The sequence below is a fragment of the Aplidium turbinatum genome, chromosome 10 (assembly GCF_918807975.1).
Source record: "Aplidium turbinatum chromosome 10, kaAplTurb1.1, whole genome shotgun sequence".
In the NCBI taxonomy this organism is placed as follows: Eukaryota; Metazoa; Chordata; class Ascidiacea; order Aplousobranchia; family Polyclinidae; genus Aplidium; species Aplidium turbinatum.
In genome coordinates this window covers 25981501-25995857 of record NC_137481.1, presented here as the reverse complement: position 1 = coordinate 25995857, position 14357 = coordinate 25981501, and the positions used below count along the sequence as shown (strand labels likewise).

The following is a 14357-nucleotide window of genomic DNA, read 5'->3' as shown; positions in this document are numbered from 1 at the left end:
CGTATAGCCTTGTTTAGTTTTGTTGCTTTGTATTTTTTGTTAGCATTCTTTACAGTTTGTTTTCATCTCGCAGGGTAGTGCTATTTTAAGTTTAGTAAAGCCGACAATACGTGAAGATGTTTATAAGCACAACTACAATGTGATTGCGTGTTGCATTCATGTCACTTTTATCAAAGCAAAAATGCCATCTAACGGTCTCACCATAATTCAGTCATTCTGAAGTGATTTTTCTTTAAAAGAATTGAAGCCTGGTTCATCCCTATGACATCATCACTCGTTTCAAGACGCAGTGGTGGGATGGTGGTGATGGTGAGCCTCTAAACTTGATTTTCAACTCACAGGAGATTCGAATTTCATTCGCCACTCCACAACACGCTCGTCTCTGGTGGAGCAGGGATTCAAGCACTCGCCGGATGCGAACACCATCCGCTCGGTCTCCCACAAGGTCTTCCATGAAGAGGTTGTGCTTCTCTTCGTCGTGTCTTCTGGAAACGTCAAGGTACCACATAGAAATGGGCTGATTATTTCTGGATGTTTTTCATTCGCGCCTCTACCACAACCACCCCAACAAAGTCCATATATGGAATGGAACCTGTTGGCAGGAAACCTCCTTTGTCAATTAACAATCAAGTGTCTGTGTCTTGCTTGTGTCTGATGAGGCTCCTTGAGTGGTTTGACTATTATCGAATGTTCGCAACATTGCAGTGTGAAAATATTGGTGCTACAACATTTCTATTCTTAACTTTTGTGTTTCGCCATTTCTTGAGAAAGGAATGTTGCTGCCCAGTATAGTCTGTAAATATTAGCAGCGATTATTCGTGGTTTCAGTTGAAACAAAATATCTTGTTGCTTGATTACTGACTCATTTGTTACCAGAGCATTGGCGTCATCTCCAAATATACTGTCAAAATAGAATGTTGAACGGCTGCTCGGCGGTGTCGCGTGTCACATCGGTACGACTTCACTGTCATCGTTGTGTCTGGGTCACGTGGTTTTCGTGAGATCACGACCGAAGCATCATTGTTGTTTCCACCACAGGATGTCGCCCTACAACATGCCTGGTTCATGTTCGAGCTCATCACGAAGAGTATGACGTTGCACCTTCACCATGGCAACTCTCTCAACTTGGAGCGAAGCCAGCGGTTCCCTTTGCGTTACCTTGACGACCTGCAGCGCTTGGTTAAGCTCGTCACGCATGAGATCACCAACCGTTTCCACCGGGTAAGACGATACACTGGCGGTTGCAATCTGTTGATTTTCAACATTTGTAACTTGCAGGGGCTCAGTATCTCATTGATTGCATTCGCAGGACTACGACTTCACCGAGAGGTTAAACTGCAGCCTCGCATTCTTCTTCAGTGACCTGATGTCCATCATGGACCGAGGATTTGTCTTGCAAATGATCCACATTTACTGCCAGATGGTACGTGCTTGTTGTTAGCTTTCAACTTATCTTTTTCTATGTGGTCTTTCAGCAAATTTGTTCCATCCGAACCACATTAAAACTTAAAAGAACAGGGAGAGTATTTGTAAAACACATGTTAGTGAACTTTCAATGTTAGTTAGTGAACAATTTTACGTTTCTTTTCTATTCTTATTATATTGTCATCATTTGCAGGTCAATGATAAGATACGTGGTTTGCTCAGTTCGTCTCCAGCCTCGCTGCTCATGTTGCGTGTTGCATTTTTGCGCATCATATGCAGCCACGAGCATTACGTCACTCTCAATCTTCCCTTCCTTCGGCTCCCTCCACCTTCTCCCACCCCCAGCATCACATCAACCTCATCATCTTTCGTGTCTGGTGCTCCTACAGGATCCGCCTCCCAGTACGATCTAACCGACCGCTTCACCCGGCAGCACTTTCTCGCCGGTCTCATCCTTTCCGACATCAGGTGATCGATTCGTTTGCGTTGTTGCCCCCGTAGGTAGCATGGATGGCAACTTCTACACAGTCGTCTGCTGTGCAAAGTTTATCGCATCATAGTCATGGCTGCGAAACAAAATTGTGACGCAATACTGACATCCTTCTATCTCCAGGTTGTCGTGCGAGTTGCTCGATGCAGGTCAGCCATCCATGAGGAAGGTTGTTCTCTACGCCCTCACCACTCTGCGCCACCTAATGACTAATCATGATGTTGATAGCAGAATTAACCAAACGCCAGAGGTCAGAACTGATACATCCGTCTCAGCTTCATCCTTGCTCACGCAGATCAGTTGTTAATTATTTTGCAATGTTCCAGATCAAACACACTGTGGCGTCACTGTACGTCCCGCTGCTCTCCATCACCATAGCCGCCTTCCCCCTCGTCTATGTCTTCGCCGACGCGGACCGATCTAACAGCGACGACGCCACTGTGAGCTCATCCGTCGCTTCGGCGATCGCTAACCCAATCTCGACGCAGATATCTGTCAACAACTCCTCGACCAATGACGTCACCGGGGTAAGCTGCATTGCACCTGCTTCGTAGTCTCGAGCGTGACGTCATGCCTTACGTCGTAGTCTGAAGCAAGGATGGGATGGTCTACTAATAACGTGCACGACGTCTAATTTTTTTTAATAAAAATGCATATTTTGCCGCGTTCCGGCTCGTGTCCAGCGCTTCGAGATTTACATTAAGCGGACGTGGACGTGTAGGAACCAATCCCGATGGACCTTCGCTATCAAGTAGCTCGCTCAGGTCCTGGGTTTTTTTTTTTCGGTCATTTATCGGTCATTGACCGATTTTTTAGCAAAATGTCCGAAAAAAATATAGTCAATTCGGTCAAAATGTCCGAAAAAATATATAGTCAATTGACTATATATGACTAAAAATTAGGGATGTGCCAATTACAAAATTTTTGCCGATGCCGATTCTTCAATATTTGCCGATTCCGATTCTTTGGTTAAATGATGATTAAAGCTACTTTTAGTTGGTGCTATACAAGTGGTTGCGATTTTGTTACAAGTTGCTGCCTTTGAAATGTCTAAAAGCGTTCACTTTGTCGCCTGCTTTAAACAGCGTGATTTTTTACGGTAGTTCTTCACTGCTTGCGCGCTACAAAGTGGTGATAGACACACGTTTTATTTGTCGCGGAAATCAGTTAAAAGAGACAAATTGCCATCGCTCACAGAGTGCAAAATCAATGTAGCTTAATGCAGTGTGCAAAATATTATCTTGTGCGGTTTGTAGTATTTTTCTCGCAGAATGCAAGAAGGTGCCACAAACAAGAAGAAAAAAAGACTAGAGTGTAAAAGAAAATGAACGCAGCGGTATTGAATATACAAAAACCTTTAAAAAAGTAACACACCAGCCTTGCATTCAAAGTGCATCAATAGGCGAAAAAAGAAAAACATCTTGTGAAGAAATTAGTATTGTTTTCGAACACCGAGTTGCAGCCAATCTTTTTGCTTAGCAAACACGTGAAAAAAGATTACCGGGTAGCTGGTTTAATTACGTTTGCGCAATCAAACGATTGTTTGTTGAACGCATTAAGCGTAACAGGCCTATACTTGGAATTTACTTCTTTCTGCTTAGTAAATTAACCTTAAGCAACTTTCAGTGACTACGAATTTTACAACGATTAAACAATAATTACAAAGAACATTTCTGCTTTTTAATATTCAAAATTAAAGGCACGTAAATTAAAATGCAGTAACATCAACTTTTCTCCAGTTGCTGGAGTACAGTAAGTCTGTTCCGTTGAGGCGTAAAAATATTGCCACCTGTGCTAAAAAATTGTTCGCTTTCGATCGAAGATGGTGGTGACGTCATAATTTAGACTACCGCTTTCCGAATGCTCGTTGACGCTGATGCGGTTGTTCAAAGAAGCCGTTCTTTGATCGGTATTTCCACGCGCTCGCGCTACTTTTGATTAGGAAACTTTGATAAAGAATCGGCAATTTCTTTCGATGCCGATTCCGATACCTACCGATGCCGATTCCGATTAATCAGCACATCCTTACTAAAAATGACCGAAATAAATAAAAAATGACCGAATTTTTTCAAGTCATTTTGGACAAATGACCGAAAAGTCGCAGCGAAAAAAAAACCCAGCTTCAGGTCTACAGCTGCTATCAGTGAACCGATAGTCAATTCAATATGCGGCCAGACGTTCCACCGCATTTCTTACCGACCTTCGACACAGCGCGCAACCAGATTGTTTCAGACTTGTTCAGTTCGAATATTACTTTTGGACTTTGGTTAGCACTGAACTTGGGATATGTTTTCATCATCATTGTTCAAATTCGGTCCTGTTCTCACTAGTGGGGTGGTAGATTCTTTTAGATACCGACAGTTTAGAAGCCGTTTCTGATCCGTTTTCTGACCCGCTGAATTGTTAAATTGAATGTTTAAGCCATGTGAGAATTGTTATGTCACAGATGGGTCCAGAGTGCACTCGGAACCTTCTTCTATGCTTCCTCTGGTTGGTCAAGAACACGGAAAGAAGTAAACTTCGATTTTGGTGGTCTAGCCTTCCATCCTCCCAACTGATAGTGATCCTGGATCTTCTCCACATCTCTATCTCATGCTTCGAACTAGGCGCCAGGGTAGGTCGTCCCTTCAATCCCTTCTTGGCTGCTTACATGGAAGGACAGTTGCACAATGGCGTGCAGTCCTCGGATAGCCGAGTGGTGAGAACCCTGGTTCGACGTACGTAAGGCCGCCGGTTCGACACCGCTCAAGAACATGTGACTGTGTCTTTGGAAAGACACTTAAATGCTCGCCGTCGATTGCAGAGTGGCGCCCCTTCGACTATTGCCCTTGATTTCTCTCATAAATGAACAGTATGCGGTCCTTCTTAGGGCTATGGCCAATTGAGCTGTGCAGTCCCCATAAGTCGTCAACGAGCACTTTATGACATGATAATGGTTGCTAAGATAGCGGTGTAAAAAATGCAAATCAGATGCAGTATCGTGCTTACGTCATTTTCGATTACAGTCCGAAAGCAGCTCACTGATCCGTAACGAACAAGCCAGGACCTCGTTGAACCGTGGCACGCGCTCCAAGGATAGCAAGAGTCGCCTCCAGGAGGCCATTCTGGGAGGATCATCTGCCCGTCAGGAGTTGCTCATGCGCAGGAGGGGAGGTGAGGTCAATGACGTAATGTGTGAGTTGAGGCGGAAAAGATCTTTCATCGGCCGGTGACACATGGCTGCCTTGCTTGGAATATGTTTAATAATTGTGGGAATTATTATCTTCGGACTGAGAAAGTTTTTTTCTGTATCTTAATGCTTGTAGAGGGTTTGGCCCATCGTCGTTTGATCTCTCTGTCGGCTATCGTCGTTCAACAACCGAGGTAGCATTCTTACCCAACGGTAGCCACGTCACCGCAAACCGATGGGTTACTGGTTCGGTTCCTATCGACACTGGAGCAGATGTTTGGTTGGTTCCCAGGTAACGTCCAGCAACGAAGGCTGGACTCGAAGATGTTGGCCTGAGGTGGTTTGTGTTGCAGATAAAAGCGCCACGATTGGTGGGATTGGGGCTCGTGACGCTCTCCGGTGGCGAAAAGATCAGACGGAGTGGAAACAAGTGAAGCATGGCGAAAAGATGCGACATCTGGCGGAGGACTCGGACGCCGCACGCAATCTATGCGCAGGTTGTTAGGGAGAGGCAGCTAACAAACGTTCTGGTCGTTTAACTTTTCTAATATTTAATCTGCATGATTTGTGCTTTAAGGAAGTTGTTTTGAATCAATATTAGAAGCCCCGCTTAAACTTGTGGCTTGAGTGTAGCGAGATGATTATTGAAATTGACGATTATATTGGTGCTGGGAGCGATATCATAATTTCGTCAAATGTTGTCAAATGATGTGAACCCGCCTGGTGTGCACCAATTGAGGAAGTTGCCGTCAGGATTTTGCTTCTTATTAGCACTGCTAGTTTCGGTCTTAAAACTTTTGTTGAAAACTTGTATTTTTGTTAATATTCTGACGAAGCACCAAAACATCACTAGCAAGCAATTGATGCACCCATTCGGCTTGTCATGGTGATTTCACATTCGATATTGCAAGAGCGTATTGGGCCATGCTAGAAATGTTTCCCGATCATTGTACTAAGCAGTTAGCCAGCATCAGAGCAACTAATGGCTGGTCTCACCCGCAGAGGTCACACTCATCGTTATGGACGCTTTGGACTTGATAGTGGAAACTTCTACTGAAGTGACGGATGCAGGGAACAGTGCGCTACAAGTCCTCTCATGCTCGCTCCGTATCCTACTCCACATCTTCTCGAAGAGGCAGAGCGTGGCTGTGCTCCGGCATGCATTTGCCGTCCAGCGGTCAATAGTTGCAAAGGTGGGTTGCCTCCGGGATCGACAGAACATCATTTCTGAAGGTCCAGACGGTAGTTTCTTTTCATTATTTCACAAATTTGACTTGATGATTATAATTGCGTTAAAAGTTGCTTCAATGTTTTTCATCCCACCTCATGCGGTTTGCTCCCCAGAGGAATAATGACGAATGTTTGTAGTTTCCGGAGCTTGTGTTTGAGGAGGAGACTGAACAGTGCGCCGATCTAACCCTTCGTCTGCTTGAAAAGTGCACGAGCCCGAATAGAACGGTCCGGATGCATTCAGCAGCCTCTCTGTACATGCTCATGAGGCACAATTTCTCGATGGGCAACGTAAGTGACTTCTCATCGCAGTGATGCTAGGGATGTGACATTGTATGACATGTTATCAGGATATTTATTCTGTTTCATTGAAAAGTGTATTATGTTGTGTTTTCTTTATAACGTCATTGACAAGTCCTTTATCGTCATACTGGTATCGTGCGTTTATCATCTACAATGCATTCCGCTTCACGTATAACCGCCTCGCAACTGAACCAAAGTCCAGTGGTCCACGGCGGCCAAGCACACCTCTTCAGTCTTCACCTGACGCCCAGACGGTTTTAGGTTTATTAAGAAAAATGTTTCACTACTTTAGTGCGCATATATGAGAATGGCCGCACCATGAAACGGCCAGCATCTGTTAATAACGCACACAACAATCACAGAATTCTCTTTGTGATGATAAAGCAATAGCGATTTTCGTGCAAAAATAACGAGGGAAAATTTTTTGTACGATGTCTTCATATTTCTTCACCATTCTAAAAATTAACTCGAAAAAAGGTAACATCAATAAACAATCACTCTGTCTTCATCAATAAACAGGTTTCTGGTTGTTTCACTACTCTTTTGCGACATAAATATATGGTTTGTGACGTAACAATTAAATTCTGAGCAGTGTGTTCCATGCGTGGATTTATTGTGTGAACTTTAATGTAACTATACCTCGAACCGGGGGCTGTGACCATACAACGTAACGACGTTAGCCAGCTATTTTGTGACGTCACAGAACTTCGCACGTGTGAAGATGCAGATTACAATGTCGATGTCGTCGTTAGTGGGCGTCACGCACGACTTCGATGAAGACAACCTCCGCAGGTCGCTCAAGACGATCCTTCTATACACAGAAGCAGACGTGCAGATGGAGGCCACCTCATTTCCTGAACAAGTTTGTTTTTCAACGTTTGATTTACTGAAGGAATCTTTGTCGTCAGACTGAGCTTTAGAAGCTTAGCCCCCCCAGTACCTTCAAATACTTGTGGTGGCTTTAAACTACTGACGCAGGCCCGGTCGCGAATTCTTTTTTCCCCACGAGCTTTCTGTCACTGGCATATTGTCTTATTTGCATATCTCTGTAAGTGTAGCCATTACTGGTTACCGCGCGGCGCGCGTAACTGTTTCATTTTTTTCATTTTTCAATTCATTTTTTTTGCGCGGTTTTCAAAGTCAGTAGCCAATTTTCGCCCTCCAGGTTCAAATCTAAACATTGAACTTGAAAAAAATGTAGCCTGGAGACACATCTAGTCTAGTCAAGTTTAAAAAGGTTGAGAAAAGAAATTGATGCTGGTCACTCTAAAAGTAAGGTTTTCTGAATTGAATAAGACTTAACCTTATCCCTAATTTTTTGAAAAGCTTTTGTGCACCGCAAAATTAATTTAAAGAAAAAAAAATTGACTTCGATGGGCGTCGAACCGATGTCCTCACGAACATAAGGCAAAAGAAGAAACTACTGAACTAAACACGCCAACGAAAAATTGTTTGCATTCACACGGTATTAATACAAACTCTATGCGAAGTAACAGAAAGTTCATGGGAAAAAAGTTTCACGGCCCCAGTCACTGAGATTGACAGAGTAGAGTTTCCGGTCTGTTGAAGTGTTGTTGCTTTAAACTTTAAAGTATGTTAAAGTGCCCCTGACAGGTTGAAAACATTTTTTTGTCCGGTGGCCCCCCCGATCAAAAAGTGCCCCGGGCCCCCCATCAGCTAAATCCGGCCCTGATGGCAACATACACATTCATTGGGCTGAGGCATAGACTCACACTTGTAGCAAACGCACCACCTAGAGTGCTAGTTGTGGCAAACGCACCACCATAACAAAATCATCTTCAGTGAAGTGAACATATACGACTAGTTTTGTATGGCCCATCCCACTTTCGAACACTTGAAGAAAACTTTGACCATTTTCTTCTCAGCACCTTGTTTTGTGGGAAAGCGTGAAAAGATAGCACACGGTCTTTGTCACTGGCACTCTGACAGTGACACTGTCACATGAACAGCAATTTGTAGGCATTACCTCAACCATTAATTAAGGGTAACTTACTGTTTGTGAGATACTGTTGTTACACTGCAAATGGCTATAGCCAAATTAGGACAAATAAAAAATTATCAAAATTGTAGCCTTACGAATCTACAATTTCAGTTGAATTGAGATGCTGTTTGATAAAAATAAACTCAACCTATCTGATCTAAAGTTGATAGTAATAATAAGTTCACTTTTTCATTTCGGTAATTCTTATTTTGCACATGCTTTTTAGACCAACAGAGCCCCACACATTCACGTTTTGCAGTAGTCGTACTATACTTTACTCAGTCACCTTCCCACTTATGGTGACGTCACAGCGGTGTTGCTGTTTTTATTTTCACAATTGAATGATTACCAGATTCGCCGAAAGTCAACGAAAGTTTGCAAGCGTGTAACTTAGTAGCCTGTTGATATTTTTGACAATTTGTTTGTCAGGAAAGTTTGTTAGTGTCATCCTTTTGGTATCTTGGGTAAATTTCGCAAATTTATTTACCTGTCAGAGGCACTTTAAGAGACTGCATGCACCGAGAGTTGAACCAATGTTGCTTTACCGTTTCATTTATAAGGCAAAATATTTATCCACTAACTTTGCTGAGAGTTTCTTGCTCTTGCCACTTTTACCTGGCATCGAGTGTCGCACTCTGGCACCATGAACACTTCCGACTGGCATCAAGTGTGACACTCGGGCACCATCAACACTTCCGACTGGCATCGAGTGTCACACTCGGGCACCATGAACACTTCCGACTGGCATTGAGTGTCGCTGTCGGGCACCATGAACACTTCCGACTGGCATCGAGTGTCGCACTCTGGCACCATGAACACTTTTGACTGGCATCGAGTGTCACACTCGGGCACCATGAACACTTCCAACTGGCATTGAGTGTCTCTGTCGGACACCATGGACACTTCCGACTGGCATCGAGTGTCGCATTCGGGCACCATGAACACTTCCGACTGGCATCGAGTGTCACACTCGGGCACCATGAACACTTCCGACTGGCATCGAGTGTGACACTCGGGCACCATCAACACTTCCGACTGGCATCGAGTGTCACACTCGGGCACCATGAACACTTCCGACTGGCATTGAGTGTCGCTGTCGGGCACCATGAACACTTCCGACTGGCATCGAGTGTCGCACTCTGGCACCATGAACACTTTTGACTGGCATCGAGTGTCACACTCGGGCACCATGAACACTTCCAACTGGCATTGAGTGTCTCTGTCGGACACCATGGACACTTCCGACTGGCATCGAGTGTCGCATTCGGGCACCATGAACACTTCCGACTGGCATCGAGTGTCACACTCGGGCACCATGAACACTTCCGACTGGCATTGAGTGTCGCTGTCGGGCACCATGAACACTTCCGACTGGCATTGAGTGTCGCTGTCGGGCGCCATGAACACTTCTGGCTGGCATCGAGTGTCGCACTCGGGCACCATAAACACTTCCAACTGGCATTGAGGGTCACACTCGGGCACTATGAACACTTCCGACTGGCATTGAGTGTCGCTGTCAGGCGCCATGAACACTTCCGACTGGCATCGAGTGTCACACTCGGGCACCATGAACACTTCCGACTGGCATTGAGTGTCGCTGTCGGGCACCATGAACACTTCCGACTGGCATTGAGTGTCGCTGTCGGGCGCCATGAACACTTCTGGCTGGCATCGAGTGTCGCACTCGGGCACCATGAACACTTCCAACTGGCATTGAGGGTCACACTCGGGCACTATGAACACTTCCGACTGGCATTGAGTGTCGCTGTCAGGCGCCATGAACACTTCTGACTGGCATTGAGTGTCGCTGTCAGGCGCCATAAACACTTCCAACTGGCATTGAGTGTCACACTCGGGCACCATGGACACTTCCAACTGGCATCGGGTGTCACACTCTGGCACCATGAACACTTCCGCCTGGCATCGAGTGTCGCACCCAGGCACCATGAACACTTCTTACTGGCATTGAGGGTCACACTCGGGCACCATGAACACTTCCGACTGGCATTGAGTGTCGCTGTCGGGCACTATGAACACTTCCGACTGGCATCGAGTGTCACACTCGAGCACCATGAACACTTCCGACTGGCATTGAGTGTCGCTGTCAGGCGCCATAAACACTTCTGTCGATGAGGCGGGTGTGGGCACTGCGCCCCTGCCTGGTGCCGTAGTGCCCACACCCGCCTCATCGACAGCCCAATCAACAACGCATTGCGAACTGTGACTGGATGCCTGCGCCCAACTCCAACAGAGTATTTACCAATCCTTGCAGGCATCCAACCTGCTGAGCTCCGCCGAAAGGGAGCCATCATACACCTGGCTTGCCGGGCGGGGGTCCTAACCACTTACTTCATGCAAAACTTAACATCCCACCTCAGGAATGCCCCCGGCAACTAAAGTCAAGACACCCCTTTGTGCCAGCTGCTGTTGAATTACTACATCCATTCAGCGATCATGCCATTAGCGCAGCACACTTCATGGAAGATACTTGGAATGCAGCGTGGTGCGCCACCGACACCAAACTACATGGTTTTATACCCCACCCGGTGGCGCCCCCCCTGGTATAGACGTGGCTCGGCCGACTTGGGTCAAGCTCAACAGAATCCGAACCGGAGTCGGTCGCTTCCATTCCAACATGCACAAGTGGGGTCTGGCTCCCTCATCGGCCTGCGAATGCGGCGCGGAGGAACAAACTGCTGACCATGTCGATCTCGAATGTCGTTCTCGGCTGGCATCGAGTGTCGCACTCTGGCACCATGAACACTTCCAATTGGCATTGTGGGTCACACTCGGGCACCATGAACACTTCCGACTGGCATTGAAGGTCGCTGTCGGGTGCCATGAACACTTCTGACTGGCATTGAGTGTCGCACTCGGGCGCCATGAACACTTCCGACTGGCATTGAGGGTCGCTGTCAGGCACCATGAACACCTCCGGCTGGCATTGAGGGCGCCATGAACAGTGAACACTTCCAATTGGCATTGAGGGTCACACTCGGGCACCATGGACACTTCCGACTGGCATTGAGTGTCGCACTCAATTGATACCTGGAGACTATGATTATGGCACCAGGAAGGGAAAAGTTAGTTGAAATACCTTGAAAGTTGTTGTTCAGGTTCGTGACTTGGTCGTCAACCTCCACATGATCCTCTCGGACACTGTGAAGATGAAAGCTCATCAGGAAGATCCAGAGATGTTGATTGATCTTATGTACCGCATTGCAAAGGGATACCAGAACTCTCCCGATCTTCGACTCACTTGGCTTCAAAACATGGCTAAGCAACACTCGGAGGTAGGTCAGTTCGTTTGTGTTTGTTCATCATCTTACATCAGCCACTGCAGTTGAAAGCAAAGTACTGTTGTTGTGCGGATGAGAGTTGATATCATCAACGATCTAAATTGTGTAGAGTTTGCTCCTTTTAATAATTCAGCAAAAGCATCAACATGTCCAAGCATGACAAAAGCTAAACACGTTACTGGATTGATGACTTTGCGTAATTGTGTTTGCAGCGCAAGAACCAGGCAGAAGCGGGGATGTGTCTGCTCCATTGCGCCGCCTTAGTTGCCGAGTACCTCCCCATGATCGAGTACAAGTCTCATCTTCCCACAGGATGTGTGTCCTTCCAGGTATGTTGACCATCATCGTTTAATATAAGTAACCTTTCTACCCAAGTTATATTTTTAATCAATGAAGAACTCCATGCCACACCAGTGCTGCTGGTTTTGTGGTAGCTCAAGAACTTGTTAAGCGTGGAAAACCGTTCACAGACGTAACATATTTATAAGAAATTGTTTCGTTAAGCAACACAGAAGCCGTGTTCTGATCTACTGTATATTTACAGAAATACCACAAAATACTTATATTGCGATTTGTGGCTCTATCCTGGTCATATCTGCTGAAAGATATAGCAGAATGGCTCTTTTGTTAAAAAAGGTTGCCGAACTTTGGTATAGGGCGACCTTCAAACCTCACCATGAGTACTGAGTAGGCCTACCTCCAACCCCCCCAAATAGACCTCCCCAATCCCCGGACTTTCTTTTGTTTTCATCTATATTGTGACTTTTCTGCATGGGTTTTCAATGCTGATTTCAAAAATATGCATAAAAAATTTTTTCGATCAACGTCTGGGAAGTTATTCGCTGTTTCTTAGCAACAACTTTTCAAAAAAATTACAAAATTCCCCTTTAAAACCCCTTTACTTTTAACCTAGTATGCTGATATCTAGATTATCTGAAAGCGTTTCTTCTGCTGAAGAATTTAAAAAAAAAAAATATTAAAATTGGACAATCGGTACCAGAGTTATGACCGTTTAAGTACCCAGATTATGCAGTCACGCATGACTGATTTTTGTTAATTTATTGCCAAATGATACTAGAAAAATGGTGAAAGTTGCTGTCAAGGGGTTTTTGGGGGTAAGGAGTTCAAAAAATATATTAAAAAGTGTCTCAGAGCAACAGAAAAAAAGTTATTAAAAAATTGATACGAACAGTCATGCATGAATGATTTTGTCGCTGTCGCTTCATTCCTACAACGAGATGTATTCCTTAGGCACCACAAACGTTAAATGCCTGGAGTCATATACAGTATAACATGGAACCGATCATCTCAATGTAGCTAACATCTGGGTACCCATTGCACTTGATGTTAAAATACACGCTTCATTGCTCGGAAAGAGCTCTGATCAAGTGCAAGATGGTCACGGTCCGCCGCAATTTCAATAGCATCTCTCACCCAGCATAATGTAGTTTATCTATCTAAATCATGTGGCAAAAAATGGATTAAGTCAGCTGAACTTAACGATAACCTTCTGTAATGCATTTCAGGTTTCACTATTGATCAGTTAGCATTTTCTACTTGTATCTTGTATGATTATATAACGTATTGTATACACTTCTACTGTCTAATATTCCGTGTGTATTCATGTATCCATCATGGAGCTGAGGAAGAGTAAAATGAACAATGGTAGTTTGCTTGGTAATTTGCAGCCTTTAAAACATTTTAAGGAAGGACAATTTAGACCAACTACTGGAGATGTTCTTCAGAAAGACATATATCATCTTCAATTAAATCCTCGTAACCACCAGAGTGGGAAGCTCGCAGCTTGGGATACAGCAGTAGCCTATGTCCAGCATAAGTATGGCAGCCTGCTTGCATTCCACTGATGACAAAACAAAATATCCAAAACAAAATTATTCGTTTGGTTGATGAATACAAGAAATACAAACATGCCAAAAAGGAATCTGCTGCCTTAATTAAATTTCGAGAAACACTGACAACACGATTTATGATATCTGCTAAGAATGCCGAAAAATCTTATTAACAAAAACAAAACATTGCTACCAGAAGATAAGACAGAAGGTATACAGTTTCTTAAATTACTTGAAACAAACCAACCAGCATCTCTTGGACCCCTTGATAGAAAGAGGTTGAAATGCTTCAAGAATTATGCATTGAAGAATCGAATAAAGGTAATAAATTATGATGTATGTTTGTTTCCAATATGCTTAACAGCCCAATGATTTTTAAAGTAACATACCTATTAATTTTTGATACGGATGCATAAACAAGACATTTTTTACAGATAAATGCAGATTCTCAGCCATCTACCTCAGGACTTAATTTACTCTCCTCGTCATCTTCTGATATCATCTTCCCAATAAATTAAGTCGAATCTGCACTGAGAATCTGCATTTATCTGTAAAAAATGTCTTGTTTATGCATCCGTATCAAAAATTA

The 14357-nt window shown here is 44.4% G+C and overlaps 1 protein-coding gene across 2 annotated transcripts in view; it reads left to right on the top strand.

The window, feature by feature from the left end:
* The window catches only part of LOC145778909 (dedicator of cytokinesis protein 7-like), a 99300-nt gene that overhangs the window by 45004 nt on the left and 39939 nt on the right, over positions 1-14357 (top strand). For both annotated transcript variants that reach the window (XM_082590500.1, XM_082590499.1), the window contains exons 22-35: positions 342-499; positions 1039-1221; positions 1310-1423; positions 1619-1893; positions 2039-2165; positions 2242-2442; positions 4362-4529; positions 4921-5068; positions 5438-5581; positions 6087-6277; positions 6453-6605; positions 7321-7479; positions 11736-11912; positions 12131-12247. In XM_082590500.1, coding sequence (XP_082446626.1) covers positions 342-499; positions 1039-1221; positions 1310-1423; positions 1619-1893; positions 2039-2165; positions 2242-2442; positions 4362-4529; positions 4921-5068; positions 5438-5581; positions 6087-6277; positions 6453-6605; positions 7321-7479; positions 11736-11912; positions 12131-12247 — 2315 coding nt within the window. The remainder of the gene's footprint in view (positions 1-341; positions 500-1038; positions 1222-1309; positions 1424-1618; positions 1894-2038; positions 2166-2241; positions 2443-4361; positions 4530-4920; positions 5069-5437; positions 5582-6086; positions 6278-6452; positions 6606-7320; positions 7480-11735; positions 11913-12130; positions 12248-14357) is intronic.